Raw genomic sequence first — 20,218 nt, 5'->3', positions numbered from 1 at the left:
CTTGTGAGCTATTATTTATAGACAATTTACATTGGTATAGATTCTGTTTTATTGATAGAAATTCAAATAATATTTGTTATAATAAAGTAGCTAGTTCAGAGAACAGGCTAAGACTATTGAACAGTGGAGTAAAGCTAGAAGTATAGACATCTCCCAAGACCAAATTCTTGGAGAAGAAAATTATGCTATTATAGAAAGGCAATCTTTATATGATGATCACATCCTGGCATTATGCTGTGCAGCAGCACTGAATGCTAGGGACAAAACTGAAGAAGTAGGAAAAAATATTGAATCATTTACTAAAGTCGTACAGGGCCCAAATAACTCTTCATGGATTTCTTACAAAGATGAACATGAGCAGTAAAAAAAAAAATGATAACAAATTCAGAAACTAGACAAATAATAATTGAATCACTGGCTTTTGAAAATGCCATTTCTCTATGCAAAAAAATAATTAGGCCATTAAATACGAGGTCAGCACCTTTGGAGGAATGAATTTGAGATACAATTAATATTGAATCTTATGACCATGATGAGACATAGATAGGAGAGGTAATTTCCAGAAGTTTGAGGAAAAATCAAAATGTCAAATGTTACAAATGTGTCAACCAAGGTCACCTTAAAAGGGATTCCTGGAAACAATGTTTTTTTTTTTTCTAAAAATAATCCATTGAGAACACTGCTCCCTTCTGGATTATGCGGAGAGTATGGCAAAGGCAAGCATTGGACTGATGAATGTAAACTGACGAGGAATATTCAAGGTAATCCTTTGCCATCAGGAAATTCCATGAGGGGCCTCTCACAGGCCCCATGCCAAATCTGGTTCAGTCGTTTCTTATCATTGTAGAGAACTCTCCTTCCAGAGCAATTAAAGAACTGAAAAAACCTAATTCCTATTGCAAGACACAACAAAGCTTTGGATAATTGAACATAAATATAAAAGAGAACAAAAATTTTAGAAGAAACCATAAAGTATTTTTTGCAGAGTTCTCTAAATAAACAAAGACCAAAATTAAAAATATGAATAAATTACATTGTCATTGAACGTCTGGTAGACACAGGTGAGGATGTAGCAATAATTTCATAAGAAACTTGGCATCAGCCGGGCGGTGGTGGCGCACGCCTGCCTTTAATCCCAGCACTCGGGAGGCAGAGGCAGGTGGATCTCTGTGAGTTCGAGGCCAGTCTGGTCTACAAGAGCTAGTTCCAGGACAAGAACCAAAAGCTACGGAGAAACCCTGTCTCGAAAAATAAATAAAAAAAAAAAAAAAGAAACTTGGCATCAAAATTGGCCTCTTCAGGAGGCAAATTTTCAGCTTTTAGGTATTAGAACTTTATCTCAGGTAAAGCAGAGCAAAAGATGGGCCAGAAGGAGAGAGAGGAATATTAAAATAATATATAACAAACATAGAAATATGAATTTATGGGGATGTGATTTGTTACAGCAATGGAATTGCTCAGATTAACATTCCCCCAATCTTAGAAACAAATCATAAATTAATGTATGTCTGGGGAAAACATTAGAAGGCTTTATAAAGAACAATCACTAATCATTCAGGTTGTACAAGAACAGGGCACCACAACTGCTGATATTTCAAAGGCACCAATAGCTCTGCCTTAAAAATGGTTGGCAGAAAATCCTGTATGGGTTAAGCAATGGCCTTTAACAATAGAGAAACTAGAGTCTTTAGAAGAGCTGGTACAGGAACAACTAGATGCTCTCTGCATATTAAAGAATTAACCAGTCATTGGAATTCTCCTGTATTTGTTTTTAAAAAGAAATCTGAAAAATGTAGAGTGTAAGAGCTGTTATGCACTCCCTCCAGGCTGGCATTCTTTGCCTTCTCTATTGCTCACAGAATGGTCTCTTATAGTTATTGATTTAAAAGATTGTTTCTTCGCTATACCTATACAAGAAAATGACAGAAAAAAATTGCCTTCACGGTACCTACTTATAATAATTCTCAGCCTGCTAAGAGATAGCAATAGAAAGTTCTCATACAGGGAATGTTAAATAGCTCTACCCTGTGCCGATATTTTTAAGTCAGCCATTGGAAATGATACATAAGCAATTTATTTTATCTATAGTTTACCATTACATGAACAATATTTTACTATCTGATTCAAATGTAGATACTTTAGAAAAAATGTTTGAAGAAGTAAAGAAAATTTAGCCTTCTTGGGGATTATAAATTTCTCCTAAAAATACAAAGAGGAGATTTTATTAATTATTTAGGCTATAAAATAAGCCTACAAAAAATAAGACTCCAAAAGCTGCAAATTAAAAGAGATTGAGTGTAGGCTCTTAATGACTTCTAAAGATTGCTAGGAGACAGTTCCCATTTACAGTGTACTATGCACTATTGGGATAGGTACTGATGACTTGATTAATTTAAACAAAACCTTAAATGGTCCCAGGGAATTATCAGTTGAAGCTAAGAAATAATTGCCTTTAATTGAAGATGAATTACAGAAGGCACATATAGATCATGTCCAGTTGAATCTTAACTGCATATTACCCTCTAAACATTCCCCTACAGGAATTTTAATGCAAAGGGAAGATATTATCTTAGAATGGAAATTTTTACCATATAAAGCAAGTAAAAAATTAAAAACTTATGTGAAAAAGGTTGCTGAGTTAATTCTAAAAGGAAAATTGAGATTTCATCAATTAGCAGGAATAGATTCAGCAGAAATTATAATACCTTTTTATGAAATTATAAAATTGACAAATTATGGGAAGAAAGTAAACCCTGGCAAAGCTTATAGTAATTTTAATGGGAGAGATTAATACCAACTATGCCAAGAGAAAGAATTCAACTTATAAAAAGAACTAACTGGACATTTCCTCACATTGTAAAGGACACACCAAGAACTGGAGCTCCTGCATTCTATACTGATGCAAATAAATCAGGAAAGGCAGGTTACAAAACAGAAAATTCAAGTAAAGTGATCAAAGCACTCATGATTCTGTCCCAAAGTCAGAATTATATGCTATTCTCAATTACTAATGTATTTTAAAGAACTTCTCATCATAGATACTGATTCACAATATAGAAAGAGTTATTTTGCATATTGAAACTGCTGAATTATATCAGATGATACAGAATTGACTTTATTACTTATTCAGTTACAAGATACAATCAGGAATAGGAATCATCCCATATGTGTAGCACATATCTGATCCTATACATGTCTGCCAGGTATTCTAGCAATTATTATACATAGTGTTTCTTATATTAGTTATAGCTTTCTTTTTTTTATTTTAGACAAAAGGGGGAAATATAATTATACTTCATTTTTATTTTAATAAATAAAACGTGCCTGAAGATCAGAACACAAAACAGTCACACTAGTCAGCCTTTCAAGCCAGGAGGTGGCACACACCTTTAATCCCAGCAGCCACACTAGTTAGTCACAGAGTCCAGGCTGCGCTGGTGCACACCTTTAATCCCAGCTCTAGAGAGGAATATAAAGCAGGATGAGACAGGAACTCACTCTCTTTCAGTCTGAAGATTTCATAGAGAGAAGAGTTCTCTAGTGGCTTGGCTGCTTTGTTTTCTGATCTTAAGACTGAGCCCCAGTATCTGTCTCTAGGTTTTTATTATTTGTGCTATAAGCAGCAAAGACTTTAAACAGCAACTGACCTTGTCCTAAGAATTTACCCAAGGATAAAGTAAAAAGTAATGGGACTAATTTCTCTGGTGAAGGAAATTTAAAGAAGGCCTAATATTGACTCTGTGGCATGGTTATTAATAATTACTCATACTATGTAGATCCACACTGAATAAGAGAAAATGAGGCAAAAACAAATACAAAATGTTTAGTTTGAAGAGAAAAAGAGCATCAGGAAATTTAATGTGGTGAACTACATATGGATATTAAGGGAAGTCCAGATCCGCACTGAAACAAAAGAAATGGTGACTTCAGGTCACCGCCCCCCTCCCAGCTTAACTTCCCATGTGAAAGACAAAGGGGTATGAAAAATTTCTACTCCTAAAAACAATTTATTTCAAAGGACCAGCCTCCCAACTCAAGTAGGCAGCCAAAATCAGCAAAGTCGCCCATATAGTTCTGGCTCTAGAGTCACAAAGAACACAAGAAAAGAAGGTTTATGAAATCTTCCTCAATGAATAAGGAGAGCCACTGAGGTCAGGTAATGTGTGGCAAGGTAGTTCTTGCATGAAATTTCCGAGAGTGCAAGAGACTCTGAAAGCCACTGCTTAAAGCTATGAAAAGTGAAGCCTGGATTGTACTGGAGACCCCAATGATAGTGAACTAAATTCATGGTAGCAGGTACAGCTGAGGGCTCACAGCTCAAACCACACATAAGAGGTGCCAGACCAATGGAATATCTACTGATGAGAGCTGCACACAGTGAGTGGAACCACTTCAAGGGAGAGATATATGTTGTATGCAGCACAGTTAAGATGGGTGAAGCCAGTAAAACCCTTAGACACTAGACATGGAGCTAAGGATTTGGAGTCTTCTTGTTGCTTCAGCCTTGCTTTCTGCCAGTATTTTCTCACTATGTCCTCACTAGTTTCTCCTGGAACAGTGTTGTACAAGCTGCATCATTGGATGTTAGAGGTGTGTAATTTGTTTTTCTTTTTTTTATTTTTACATGGGGACAAGAGCTATGAGACTGCCTTGATTCTCATCAGATCTTTTGAAATTTGAACTTTTAAGCACCAGTAAGTCTAAAAGGCTGTGGGGAGTTTTGAAGTTGAGTAAGTGCATTTTGCGGTATGACATGGCCACAAGCCTGATGAGTTCAGGGAGTGGAATATGGTGGTTTGAATGAGAATGGGTCCCAAATGTTCATGGGTTGGAATACTGTATCCAAGTTGGTGGAACAATTTGTGAAGAATTAGGAGAGTATTTGTGAAGAGAAGGTTCATCATGGGGAGTGGGCTGTAAGGCTTCAGTGCATACCCAGTGTGCTCTTTGCTTCCCCTTTGTGGATCAGGATTTGAGGTCTCAGCTGGAACTCCAGTACCACATCTGCCTACCTGATGCCATGTTCTCTGCTAAAATGGCATTGGACTCAGATCTTTCTGGACCTGTAAACCCCAACTGTAAACTACCATTCTGTGTGTTGCATTGGACATAGGACAAAAAAAAAAAAGCGACTGATACATACCCCCAAGTCATCGGTAATTGACTTGGTGTAATGGTTATTAGTGATAGTCTAGAAGTGATGAATGTCCTGGCATGCCTGTGATGGATTATTGTGATTGGTTAATTTAGGCAGGAAGACACACCCTAACTGAGCAGCATCATTGTCTATGCTGGAGCCTTGGACTAAACAAGAAGAAAAGGGTTCCTGTGCAGCAGCTTTCACTGTCTGTGTTTTGGTTGTACATTGGAACTCAATGCGTCAAGCTCTGCTGCTGCAACTTTCCTGCACGATGGCCTGAAATCTCCAACTGTGATTAAAACCAAGTCCTTTCTCCCTTAAGTTGCTTTTGTCGGGGTATTTTATTACAGCAATAGGAAAATCAACTAAGATACTGCTTAGTAAATCAAACAGAGAGCAGTGTTTCCTCTGGCTTATTCTAGTCTAAATAGTGGGGGGGGGGTGAGAACTGGTGTTTTATTTATTCTTCTCTTAGTTACCTTTTAAATTTTTCTTCTCGATAAAATGGTGAGGTTTTCAAAATATAAATGGACATGTAATTATTTCTTCTCTACTCTAAGCAGAAAGCATATTTACAAATTGTCATTCAAAAGATTATAAGTAAGATGGATACTGGGTTAAAATCTGGAGAAAAGCCAATGGTGCAAGTGGTTCACAAACCGGGAGACAGGTGTGAGTAGCCGGGCAATGGGATGCTACCCCTGACCAAAGTTCCTCCACTCAACAGGGCTGGAAGAAGCTCATGTTCATCTCCCAGGACCGTGTTGGCATTTTGTGACGTCATACAGGAAACAGTGGAACAGTTAAAGCACTGACTATAAAGCCCCAAGACACGATTACTTAAAAGATGAAAATTAATCAATGCCATTTTACTATCCCTAGCCTTTCACCAGAAGAATACAGTTCATAGTCTTCAAAGAATAAAATTGGAAAAAGAGAGGTGTAAGTAGTTATAATAACAGAACTGTAAATCTCACATTAAGTAAAGAAACAAAGGGTCAGAAAGACAAATAGTGTATATTCTTTCAATATGTAGGGCCTAGCTTCTGATCTCCATATATGAATATTTAGGAAGCAGAAGTAGCAGAAGATGTCAGGAAATGGGAAAGCAGTCCATGAAGAGAAAAATGACCCTTAAAGGAAGTTCCAAACATCAAGTTTACTTGAATCTAGCAATCCCCAAGATAATTTCAATTTCCTCTTTATTGAGAAATACAGAGTCTTACATGTTTAATTTAATGGATGGCTTCCTAAAGGTCCTTAGTTTCCAAAGTAATCCATAATTTCCCAAATAACCAATACTCTTCAGTCCCCAAATCTAATGTCTGCTTTCTATTCTTTAGTGGTCTGAGACCAATTTCATTTCCCATTTTCTTTCTTTCTTACCATTTAGTTTTAGGAAGTTTACACTACATTGTGTGTTTTACTATTCTTTTTGGTATTATGTTATTAAGGCTAGTTTATGGCCTTTCTGATTCCAAGAACAATTCTCTTCTATAATGCATGCCATAAATTTACCTGGGGATATTTAATTTTTCTACAGTATTAAAATATTCACTAAGTAAATATTTAATGGCAGAACTATCAGAGCTCCTTTATGGTTCAAAAAATTTGATTTCCAAGTCATAAAATAAAGAAACACAATTGTGAAACTAGAAAGTAAGGACTCCCACATGGTAAGCAATGATTTACCACTGAGCAACAACCCCAAATTTAATTTGCTATAATTCAACATCCTGGTACTTACTGTCTGCAGTGCTTTTTCAGAATGCATTAAAACAATAAACTGCAGAGATACACAAAGAGTTCGAAAATAGGAAACACTATTATTTTCATAATGAGTTATCTACAGTAGTATTTTAGTGTATATATTCTCTTTACTCAAGTGTGTACCTCTATGAGTTAAAAATGAACTCATCTTTGAAAACTGTATCTCCACATAAGTTACTTTCAGTTGTCTCATTAGTAAAACTAAACAAAAGTATTGAAAAATAATACACCCACTCAAACTTATGATATGTTTCCATCTAGGAACGTAAACATCCACAAAATAAGAAAAAAACAAAACAAAACTGGATGCTTCAAAAGAAATAAGGAGTAGGAAATGAATGCCCTGGCACTGGAGGCATTTAAGGGGCAGAATGCTGTCAAGAAATCGAGTCAGAGAAGCTGGTGATAAATGTGAAAGTCAGGGAAGGACTACAAATCAGTCAGCAAGAGCAGAATGCCAGGGAAGGTGAGGCTCAAGACAGGCAGGCTTGGACTATGCTGGGAGATAAAGTACTGGTGGTCAGATTTTATCCAGTAGGATCTCTACCTCCAAACTAACTGGGATGATACATTGTGAGAACAATAAGCACAGCTGTATTGAATGAGAGTCTATATTTTCGAACTGTTACATCAAAGTTGGATAACTTAAAAGTTCTGCTCCTAAATTATATTTTTGAAACTTTAAAATTGAGTATGTGTGTATGATGTTCCCACAAAGGACAGAGGAGGGCGTTAGATCTCCCAAAGCCAGACTCAGGCTTCTGTGAGTCATTCAACATGCTGGGAATGGAACTGGAGTCCTTTGCAGCCACTTAACCTCTTAACCTCCGGGCCATCTTTTCTATCCCTGTATCAAGCATTTTAAAGGCTTCTGTTCTGTTCCTCAGTGCCCTTTGTGAAGTCTCAAGAACTGCAAGGCCACACTAGGCAGAATTCACTTCTGCTAATCTTTTAGGCAATGAAATCCAAGTTTGGGCTGAAGTTGAAAAATATAGATGGATATTTGTCCTCTATTTTATTTCCCAAACATAGTTTGATTGATTTTTTTTTTTTTTATTTTCGAGACAGGGTTTCTCCGTAGCTTTTGGTTCCTGTCCTGGAACTAGCTCTTGTAGACCAGGCTGGCCTCGTCAGAGATCCGCCTGCCTCTGCCTTCCGAGTGCTGGGATTAAAGGCGTGTGCCATTACCACCCGGCCTGATTGATTTTTTTTTATCCTTTCCCCAGGCATGTAAATTTCTAAATAAGTATGATATTTATCAAAGAGAAAATCTTACTATGATACAGTGATAGTTGTCCTTGATGTTGAACTTGTTTGGACTGATGCTTACCCAATATAGTGAGTCACACTTTTGATTTAATATGAATACAGAAAGGAAAATGAGAAAAAGACTATTAGATCTCTCTTCCAATTGAATGATCAATTAATTGATCCTCCCCTCCATATTTTACCTTCCATGAAGTAACTTCTGCTATGTGCTCCTACCTTTTCAATATTCACCCTGATTCATGTCTAAAGTATAGCTTTGTCATGCCAACAATGACCCAAACATCTCAATCTGTGAGCCACAGGAAGGAATTCTGTCTTAAAGCTATGCCTACTATATTTGGTCATAGTAAAGAAAACTCACAGTATTAGTTACTTTTACAACCCTGTAACAAAATACCTGACCAAGTAACTAGAATTATGAAAAAAAAACAACTTGGTTCCTACAATCTATCAGGATGTGGAACACACAATGTGGTCTCAAGTTAGGCTGTGGTAAGATATGGTGTTGATGAGAAACAAGGAGTTCAAGTTAGAACCAGAGCGACTATAGTCTTCAGGGCTCATTCTCGTGATCTACTTCTCTTAGCACAGTCCCAAAGGCTTAATAATCTCATGAACCCAGCTTTATTGTCTGGGACCAAGGATGAAATTGTATGAGCCTATGGGAAAACATTTCACAGCCAAACTATAGCACCAACTCAAATATAAAATGATTCTCCCATTGTTGAACGGTGACATCCTCTGAGCCATTATGTACTGAAAGTAGGTAACTAACGTGTTTTAGGTTTGTAGAGTCTCACAAGCATTTGCCTTTAGGTCCAGAGGAGACTTTGATTTTCAACTTTTGAACAATGCAGAACCTGTTAAGCATAAGGGGGACTCAAGTCTAGTGCCACTGAGTAAAAGTACTTATCAAGTAAGCTTGTCGACTGAGTTCAATACCTGAAACCCACAGAAATGAAAAAGGAAAGAACTGATTTCACAACCATGTCCTGTGACCTCACATATATGCCATGACCGATACACCCACACAAACATACATACATACATACACCAGTATTTTAAAAAGTAACAAAGGAACTCTTGGATATACTATAAATAAATTTTACAATAATGAGATGGACATGGAACTTTTGCGAGCATGTGTTAAAATGTTATGGTTTAAGTAAATATGTTTAAGTATCAGAGAAATGGGCAGACACCTTGGTTGTCAACTGGATTGAGACGCATCTCTGAGTTTAGGAATCCCACAACTAGGTGTGTCTCTGAAGGTATTTGCAGAGGATTAACCAAGGGAGATGACCAGTCTTAAATATGAGTAGCAGTGTCCCCTGGCCAAGTGGCTCAGATGGAAATTGGGCGTTTCAGAAAGAAAAATCAGTAATAGAAATATTCATTCATCCTCATTCTCTGCCTTTTTCTCTCTCTGCCCATTCCTGATTGCCAGGAATGGAGAAGCCACTGCTACATATCCCTGCTAACAAGCTCTCCCTAAATTTGGGCCCAGAATCAACAGACCTAGGGCTATAGACTGAGTGACACCACTGATACCTTGAGACAAAATAACTCCTAACTCTAACCTGCTTTTCTCATGTATTTTTGTTTTCTGTCACAGGACTGCTCACTGTCCACAGTCACTGAAATCCCAAATGCAGTATGTTAGAGCATCTTTAAGAGAGTAAATCAAAAATGAGGACAACGTGAAGGATTCTTAATACTGTGGTTAATGTCTTTAGGGAAAAAGGAAAGAAAGATTATAGATACCCACTGAGGAAAGTAAAATAGGAAGAGTCAAACATAGGCCAGGAAAACATAGAAGACATCAGCCCTATCTTCACTGTCATCTGTGATTTGTGGCCTCCAAAACTGTGAGAAAATACATTTCTGCTGCTTAAATCACCACATCCGTGATACTTCTGTGCAGTTCTAGGAGACTAATACAACCTCGATGTCATCTTGCAGATAGCAGCCTCAGTGTTCTGAAACTAAATTTAGATATGTCTGTTGGAGTACAGAAGGAAGAAGTACTGCCACCAATAGGTAGGAAGTAAAAGAAGACAGGCAAAGATGACGGGCATAGGCAATAAACATTAAATCCAGAAAGACAGAGAATCAGAGCTTTGTATACCACTCAGTACACAAAGAACAAAATGGAAGGTATATTTGGGTTTGTAGTATGGTAATTCCCATCAGTGGCTGACAACAGTTGGAGAAGGAGCCTCTCAATCCTATACATGAATCTTAGATGGCAAGCCATGCAAACTTCAGTTAGAGGGCTTCGAACAGAGTCAGACACAAGCCTGTCCCTCATGTGAGTAAAGACTAGAATAAGGTTCAATCAAATTCCATACTTAGTCTCAGGAATCCACTAGAAACAAGAGAGGTGCACTTCCCCATGGACAAGCAGGGCAAGCAGTTGGACTGATAATACACACTTCTCAAAACTTTAGGGTAGCACTAGAAACAAGATGTGTTCCATGTTTGAAGAGCTAGGACAGGCAAGAAGCCTCAAGGGCATGGAACCAGGAAGTTGTGACCACCACGTCCCCTCCTCTGTCCAGCAGGGTGTGAATGGAGAGATTATCTTTCGTTTCTGAGATCTTGTGATTCTGCTAAATTGAACCAAAAGTAAGGACAACCTTTTCTTTCACCGGATAAAATGGGTCAGACCACTGCAGTATGATTCTGCATTTTGCAAGGATTCTGAAGAAAACCTTCCTGAGATAAAATAGGTGACAGTAAAATCTTCAACTGCAAATGTTTTTCTCAATGGACTTGGGAGTACAAATAACTCCCCTTCAAATGACTGGTAGTTACTTATTTTTAAGATGTTCTGTATAGATACAGTTATCACATAGCACATGTAAATATTATATGTTTATTTTTAAGGATATAGTGCAGATGTTAATTTAGTTTCCCTGAGTCAAGAACGGAAACTCATATCAGATGCCACCAAATGACTAATATCCCTAGCTGAGGACTAATTTGGAAAGAAATATTATGGAACCTAATTATGTTAGATGTAAAGATTCAAATTCTCTTCTTTTTATAGGGTTTCTTTCCTTTTTATAGAATTTCTTTTTATTCATAACTCTGATTTTAGAACCAAGGAGATTTTTTCCAGTCACTTAATGTATCAGGAAGAATCTGAAAAGTCTGCCTTCTTTACGAGTAACACATTTTTCGCAAGATAGTATTAGAAATTAGATATCATGTTACACAGGAGAGAAAGACAGACAGACTGACAGTCAAACAGCAAAGGGCAGAGTAAGAGACAAGGTTATGGTCTTTCAATCTCTTCCAAATATTTAAATTTCACATATGATTATGCAGCTGAGGCCAATGCCATATCCATTTTACATCTCCACCTCTCCCATCCCAGCTGTCTATCAGTTACCCTCTCCTCTCCCTCCTCTAAGCAAAGCATCCAACATCTAAAATCACTGCTCATTCATTGGGACGGGTTAGGAGGACATATCATATTTATCTTTCCCTCATCAAAGGCGGACACTTTCTGCATTATTTGTTATAGCAAAAACAAAAAGAAATAGAAAAGAAAAAGAAATCAGATAAGCAAACTGCTTGGCTGCTAATGCTCATTTTCAGCTGTCCAATCATCATCGCATGGTAAGGTCTTCCATGTTTAAGCTCATTGGATACACTGAAGAATAAACTAGAAACGCCACTTGATCTGACACAAAATAAACATACAAAATGAATAAAATAAAAAGTATATATGCACGCAGATTCAAAGGAATAAAGAAATGGGATGTATTGTTCACCCAAAGGGAAGATGAGATCAAGCCTCTTCTTCCAGATCCTCATGACTTAGAACTTCCATAGTAAGTTCCTTGCTAGGATAAGTGGCTTAATTCCTTGGAACAAATATCAGCAGTGTGTTTTCATCCCCAAACTGACTCTGTTTCTTTCTTTTCTCAGAGACGGCACCATCTTGGCTCCTCTACACATAGACCTCTTCACAAATGTTCACTTGAGCAGATAATCAAGGGATTATACTACACATTTCATTTAAATTTAAGAGCAATCTAAATATCAAGATTAGTTTACTGTTTACCTCTTCTTTTCTAAGAAGAAATACTTATATTTGTTAATATCCATAAACTATGAGAAAGGAGGTACATAACTGTTCTGCTTGCTAAAACGTGAACAGTTAGATACTTTGGAGCTCTCAGACCAAACTTGAATGTCTTTATCAAAGCCCTCCAGTCGGTCTCAGGGATATATGCTGAAGAAGGGCCATAAAAATTCTCTGAGCCAGAGGTGGTAGATGACTTTAGGGAAAGATCGTTTTTCAGATGCAGCAGGGCTAATGCACGTAGAAGCTTACAGAGACTGTGACACCATACACACCCAGACAAAATCCCAGCACGAAAAGCTAAAGTAAACAAAATGCCCCACACTTAACCAAGAAGGTATTTGCAATTGATAACTTCTGGGAAAGGGAAAGTCAGTTTTTTTTTTTCCAATCGAGTATCACTGGGTATATTAACCACAGTCTAGGGCATCCCCAACACTGGAGTAGTTGGCCAGCAACTACATGATTCTTGTGTACTTTTTGCTTTGTTTTTGATATTTATCTTACTAATCTTGAGGGTGGTAAATGAAAGAGAGAGGTAGACACATAAGAGAGAGGGGGAAAGGGGAGGGGAAGAGGAAGAAAGAGAGAGAAAGAGAGGAAGAGAAGAGAGAAAACACTAGTATGACAAATTTGAGTGGATGGATCTAAGGATAGTAGGAAGGGATAATTGTAACATAATATATGGTAGACTGATCACTATTGTGGTGCTGGGACCAACCCAGTGCCTTGAGAATACTAGGGAGTGACCTACATACGTACTCACCCCTTCTTGGGAAAATGGGTCTGACTGTGTAGCAAGGGTGGGCCAGGCTCTTTCTATACGGACTAGGCTAAGCTAGCCTTAATTCACAATCCTTCAATCTTAACCTCAAAGTACCAGGACGACAGTGGTGAATCAACCCAGCCAACTATAATTATGTATTGCTCATGCTCTCAAAAGAATGTAAACTCTGTGAGGAAAGGGGACATACATACTCTTTTTAACTTTGGTATAGCCATAGAATGTGTTAACTATACATTCGCTAAAAATTAAAAAGGCAAAAGTGTGTTTATATATGAGCATTAATGGCAATATACTAAGTAGTTACAATACAGTAGGTATCGTGTTAAATATTTATCTTAATTGGGAAATTTACAAATGGGACAAGACAATGACCTACATACAGTTAACTACAGCTGTGTCTCCCACTGTCCCTTTAGATCATATACTATGGTGGTCACTTTCCTCTGACTCTGAAATATATAACATGGCTTCTATTGTTCCTCGAGAAGCCTCTTTGCAAACAGCCAATCTCCTGCATGGGGGCCTTTGTCATAGACAGCACCTTATTTTTCTCCTCTGTGCATGTCAGACACAGGTAATTTTGTCACAGTCACTGCTACTTTAGATACTGTTACAGTTTGCCCATAAATGTACCCTTTCAAAAGGCCTGAGCCTTTTGCACATTGTTCTCCACTATGTCGCCCACATCGTCATCACAGTTTTGGCACTTCTCCTACCTCAGCTTCTTGAACAGGTTGAGATGACAGACAGGAGCCATCGTACCCATCTGAGGCTTGTTTAAAGTCTGGTTCTAACTTCAACAGTGTCAGGAAAGAGCTCTGGGGAAGTACTGGATCATAAGGAAAATACCTCTATAAACTACTATTCTCATAGATTTGAAATTCAAAATTATTGTTGAAATGTGATATAAATTAGATCAAGAGGTAGGTTCTAGTTGGGAGGAAACAGGTCACTGAAGACATGCCTTGCAAAGATGTCCCTTGATGCTGATACCTTCCTATTGCTCTGTTTCTTGCCACCATGGGGCGGATAGTTCTGCGACATGTTCCCTCAGACATGGTGCTCTACATACTGCAGACACAAACAACTTAGCCAGCCAGCCATAGAGAATATTTCTGAAACTAAGAGCCAAAATTAATCTTTGGGCTTTCAAGTTGCTTATCTCAGGTATTTGTCACTGTGACAAAAAAATAAAAATATAAAACCTGACACAGATGTCTGTAGGGCTGACACCACAGGAAAAAATCAAGGCAGGAAGAATGCTAATTTAACATCTGGTTTTGATACATATGCATCATCTTTCATTCAGCAACCCTACAAGTTAGACACTCATGCCAGTAAGAAAATGAAGGCACGTGAAGGTTAGGCAATTTGTGCAGTGTCACAGGGTAGGTCAGACTGTCATGGCTGCCGAGACGGTCCTTAGGGAATTGTAGGGTAGGGTAGCACTTATAAATAAAGTCTGAGCAAGAAAATATCTATGCTGTACTACTAAGAGGTTACTTATAATGCACTTAACAATTTCATTTTGTAATGATTAATTTAGGCTTACAATATCAGAGTAGAACTTAGGGGCTGGGGAATTTAAAAAATTCACTTGAAAATGAGATTGAGCACAAATTAAAAAGTATGGATTTATAATGCTCCTGTAGATGCTCCTCTTCTGTTTCCAGAAGAGGAGCTTGCACTCCGGCTTGTGAGGTTATGTCTGTTCCAAGAGGTCACTGAAGTCCCAGGGAAGGCTGTCTGTGGAGATAACAAACTCCACACATCACACCATGCCTGGCATCTGATTGTCGATACATCTTGTTGGGTTTCCTTAAATAATTTTTTTTCTATTATAAGTAATGTGGGAGGGGGGGGTGATTACCAGAGTCCACACTCATCCTAATATGTAGCATAAACTGATTAAGAGATGGTGTAGATTCTTTCCTTTAAGGAAATTATATATGTCTACCCCTCCATTAGTGGTTATCAACACACCTGTCAAACACTGTGTTTATGCAGTTAATTCCTCCTATACTCCTTCAGAAGGAAATCAAAAGCAGTTACCATACTGTTCATCAGCTGACAGTAAAAGTTTGCAGCCAGTATGCACCTTACAAAGAGATGCCATGTGAACGCAAGCTAAAAGAGACGAATTCAACTGAGACACATACGAATCCCAAAGACAACTATCCAAGTTGGTTTGCAGTAACACTGATGAGAGGATGAAGTTTATGAACTGTTCCTGTAGAAAGTTCTACATTGTGTGGGCACTAAGAGATGTCATCAAAGGAGAGTAGTCAGACGATGAAAAAACAAGCTTATTTTTTAAATAAAATTAATTATGTTTAGAATATAGTATAGCATGTAACTAGAAGTTATAAATTAAGGAGGTACATAGAATAGCCCTACTCAAATACAAACACATTAATAGACACACAGAAACCCCAAACAGAGCTACCAGAAAAAAGGTGTTCACCACCAAAGTTAGAATTTCAGTCAGCTTTATCTCAATGAACAGCATCAAAATGTGAATACCCTCCAAGAGAGGCATGTAATTTTAATTTTAAATTGAAGCACTTCCTAGGCCAGCATTTTTTAATAGATTTTGTGTGTGTGTGTGTGTGTGTGTGTGTGTGTGTGAGCACTTGAAATGTGGCTGGTGAGATTAAGGAACAGAACTGTTATATTTATTTAACTTCAGTTAACTTAAGCCTAAATAAACTGTAAAATACCACTTTAGAGAGAAAAGCCTATCGTACTGTCTCAGTTACTTTCCAATGTGAACTTCACGCCTCAAAGTTACTAGGCATCATGTGTAAGACCTCAAATGAAATCATTTAGAATCTACTTACAAATTTTGAGAAGGATCAATTTGAAATCGGAAGAAATTTACCTTTAGGGATCGAATATGCTCAAATGAATTTTTATTTCGTTTTTTTACGGCATAGACACTCGTTTATAAATACAGTTTAGTCTTCTAAAAAATAAGTTACCCCCCATAAACAAATGCAGCCCCAAATAATGACTTCAAAACATAAGACTGCACTCTTAGTTCCCTGAATAACAGGAAACAAAATCAATAAGAAACTCTCCTCATTCAAAACTGGAGGTGGCGGTGGGGTTTTATTAAAGGCACGAGAAAAAAAAAAGTACAACCTTTCACTGCCTGCGTCTCCACCTGAGAATGCTCTATGATTCCACCTTTAAATTAGGAACACAAACACCTTCACTTGACTGTGACCTCAGCAGGTGGACCTCTAAAGCCAGTAGGCATGCATCCACCCTGGGCCACGCGACTTTAAGCGCCCATCACAGACTTGCCTGAAGGCGGATGGAGGCTCATGTGCGCCTGGTATACAGGAACCTAGGAGGGCAGCATCTCCGCGGCGGGCATCCCCATCCCAGCGCATCTCTCAGGCGCAGGTGCGCCAGGCACAATGCTACCCCAGCCCCAGCATCTCCGCGCCAGGCACCCGCGCGCATCTTCACCTCTGAGCCGCGCTCACCTTTCTCGCTCACGCTCTCGCTCTCCAGCTCCACGTCCTCGCAGCTGGTGTACTCCGGTGTGGACACGCCCTCTTCCTCCGAGCTGCTCACCGACATCTGTCTCCTCTTGCCTCCCCGCTTGGGCCGGTGCGGCTTGGGCGGGGACGGTCGCACGGACTCGGACTGGTCGGAGCTCAGGGAGTCGTTCCGCAGCATGCTCTCTGCCTTCTCGCGCTTGGCCTTGCGCAGGAGCACGGCCGAGCCCGGGTCCAGGCGGCCCTGCTTACGGAGCGGCTCGGGGACGCGCGGCTCGGGCGGCTCTGCGGGACCCGGGACCGGCCGTGGAGCCAGCGGGCCGTGCTCGGCGGGAGGCTGGGCGGCAGGCGCGCGCGCGCGGGGGGACTCGGGCGGAGAGGCCCTGGTGGCGGCTGGCGCGCGCTTGCCCGCCGTGGCCTCGGCCGGCGCGGCTGCAGCCTCGGTGTGCGGGAGGGCCACGTCGCTGTGGCGCCGCTCGTGCCTCGCGCGGGACACCCGGGCGTGCATGCGCATCTGCTGTTCCTCGGGAGGCGGCTTCACGGGGTAGCGCGCCAGGTTCGGGTCGCTGCGGTACCTGGTCTGGTACTCCTCCTCTTTCCTCTGCTTCTCGTCCTCCGCCGCCCTGCCATCCTCTCTTTTCTCCGGCCGGTCCGGGTAGTCCTGGGAGCGTCCTTTCTCCAGCCTGCGGGTTTCCCGCCTTTCCTTCCGCTCCCGCTCTTCCGCGGTCCCCTCCCCAGGCTGCACCGCGGACTTAGGCACGCGTTTGCGCTCGCTCTTCAGGCCTCCCTTGCCATTCTGCTCCGAAAGCCCTGGAGCCTTCTTCCTGTGATGTGCAAAGAATAGTTGATCAAATTTGAACAGTACACCCAGAAACTTCTTTGTCTCAGCATTCAGGCTTAAATAGATTATTTCCTATGATTAGTTAGAATCCCGTGTCTAATTAAAATTTGAAGTAAAGAACGGCTTTAAATTTATGTAGTGATTAAACTTTAAATGTGAACCCTTTGCATGACTTTAGGATTGGCGGATCTCTGTGAGTTCGAGACCAGCCTGGTCTACAGAGCTAGTTCCAGGAGAGGCTCCAAAGCCACAGAGAAACCCTGTCTCGAAAAAACAAAAAACAAAAAAAAACAAAACAAAAAAAATTTATTTTCACCTTTAAAGTTGCATTTAAATTAAAAATCATGAGCATTAATTCAATAAGCACATTTTTATGCTTACCTTCCCTTGTGACTTAAAATGATGCAGATAGAAATAATATGGACAATAATAACATAAGACCTAAAGATCAGTATACATCACTGCAAGATCAAATGCGTTTTCCACACACGCATATATGAGCATTGTGTACTTAACAATTCTTGACTAATTAATGAAACTTTCATAATTACAAATATGCTTATTTCAGAAATCCAATCTGGTAGCACTCTGATAACAGGGCAAATTCATTTTGACTTGATTGTGGACACCCAAGCCTTTCTTTTATATATCATAGCATTAATCAGAAAACAATGGCTGAGCTATAGCTTATATTTTAACTTTCTCAGCTACCATTAATAGAAATACTGATAGTTATTTACTTGTTTTTTTTTTCTTACAGCACTAGGACTTCATGCCAAGAACCTGCCTTTTTTATTTCAAAAGAACAAAAGTCTCAAAGAAAAAACTAGTTTTAAGGTTTTCATTCCTTATAAGTTTTATTTTTCTTGCAGGCAAAGATTAAATTAAAGGAAAGGGGGTTGGCAGGTCTTTTAATCCTGTAAAAGAATAATTCAGTGTCCTCTTCAGTATTTCTCCATACAAAGCACCTGGTCCGGGATGTCTCTGATGTTATTCCAGAAGTGGCTGGAAAACACTTTTGCCCTGGCTAAGCCTTCTGTGCTAATTCTAATGTGCAGTTAAAGTGGAGACTACCCAGACTTGCTTTCGAATTCTAAGGACCATGGGGAATGTGGTTAGGGCAGCAGCATTTGCTCACAATTAAAAAAAAAAAGTGTGTGTGTATATGCACCTATGTTTATGTATATGAAAATGGGGAAGCTAGTTTTTTCTGTGGTGGAATATCAAAGTGTAGTTGCTAGATACATTGTGGGGTTGGGATAGGTGAGGGAGAGACACTATTGAGGACAGAAGGGGAATGGTGACAAGGAGTAAAAAGAAGCATGGTGAGTTCTGCTCGAGGTATTTATATCACCATGCCACTATAAAACGAAGAGGGCATGAACCTGAAAGTGGACCTTAAAGTGTGGGGTTGCAATTTTGCAATGGAAGGGATCTAACACCACCACGGATTGGTAGTTAGTATTACAATTTTCGAAGATGCCATGACTGTATTGTTTACAGATAGTTCATTAGTTTTTTTTTTTTCTTGCACTTGGTAGAAGTTTATGTCAAAACAGTTTACTCTTTTGGAGATGCTGTTAACAGTTGGTTACCATGCAGAGTTCATGATGTAATTAAAGGAGACCCATCAGTAAGGGTACTTTAAGTGAGGTTGGCTATCATGCAAATGGTAGGATTCTCTATTCTGTGTTTTGGGCTCAACTAATGATATTTTTTTTTCTTATTACTAACTTGATTGTTCTGTTTTCACGAGCTCCTGATTAATGCTCAAAATATGGTCAAGTAATTTTCAGTAACAGAAAACTAATCATCTTTTCAACCTAAGCACTTACTCATCCTTTCAGTCAGGGAACTAGTCATCCTTTCAACCTAAGCAACTAGTTATCCTGTTGATCAAGAAACTAGTCATCCTTTCAATCAAGGAAGTAGTCATCCTTTCAATTAAGGAACTAGTTATCCTTTTGATCAAGGAACTAGTCATCCTTTTCACCTAAGCAACTAGTCATCCTTTCAGTCAAGGAACTAGTCATCCTCTCAACCTAAGCAACTAGTTATCCTGTTGATCAAGGAACTAGTCATCCTTTCAATAAGGAACTAGTCATCTTTTCAATCTATTTTCCATGGCTGCCCAAATCCACACTGTCACCTGGCCATCTTCTGATTAAGCACACAAGTCTTCATTATCTATTTATAGACCACTGCTTTTCTCGGTGTTCATGCTGCATTTTCCAGTATTCTCACTTTATCTTCTCAGTGTTCATGTCTCTGCACTCCTTGGGATTTTAGTTAGGTTTTCACCATAAACCAAACTTCATTATTTTTTTCTTTACTAACGACAGCTCTACCAGCTTTGTCATATTTAAAAGCACCATCTGCTGACCATTCCCAAAATTCATCTTTAATATTTTTGTCTCTTAATTCATTACATTTTACCACCAAGTGAGCTTTGTTCTATTGTCACTACAGTACTTCTGATGCCCTTCCTATCTTCTTTCAAAAAAGATCTGCATACACATTCTCTCCCCTATATTGTCTATTTCCTGGAATCTTATAAGGCTCAACTCAAAGCCATTTCTTTTGATTCTAGAGCTTCTAAAGTACTATACATATGTTCTAGCATTGATAAATCAATTAACATCTTGACTAGTTGCCTAGTTGTCTATCTTCCCTGGGATATTGTTTGCCCATATTGTGAGAAATGGGATATGTCCTCATCATCTCTGCTCCCTCTTGTTCCTAGCACTAAATTTAATTATAGTGATTGTTTCATGAGTGCTGGCTGAAATCACAGCCATATTTAGTT

At 39.2% G+C, this 20,218-nt stretch overlaps 1 protein-coding gene across 23 annotated transcripts in view; it reads right to left on the bottom strand.

Moving 5' to 3' along the window:
• Window positions 1-20,218, bottom strand: part of Rims1 (regulating synaptic membrane exocytosis 1) — a 468,858-nt gene that overhangs the window by 193,986 nt on the left and 254,654 nt on the right. For all 23 annotated transcript variants that reach the window (XM_041655608.1, XM_041655624.1, XM_041655649.1 and 20 more), the window contains one exon: window positions 16,557-17,395. In XM_041655608.1, coding sequence (XP_041511542.1) covers window positions 16,557-17,395 — 839 coding nt within the window. The remainder of the gene's footprint in view (window positions 1-16,556; window positions 17,396-20,218) is intronic.

Source organism: Microtus oregoni, unplaced genomic scaffold (genome assembly GCF_018167655.1).
Source record: "Microtus oregoni isolate MIOR12 unplaced genomic scaffold, Mior012 000007F_ref0000211, whole genome shotgun sequence".
In the NCBI taxonomy this organism is placed as follows: domain Eukaryota; kingdom Metazoa; phylum Chordata; class Mammalia; order Rodentia; family Cricetidae; genus Microtus; species Microtus oregoni.
Note: the sequence above shows the minus strand (reverse complement) of the source record. Positions and strands in the feature narration are given on the sequence as shown.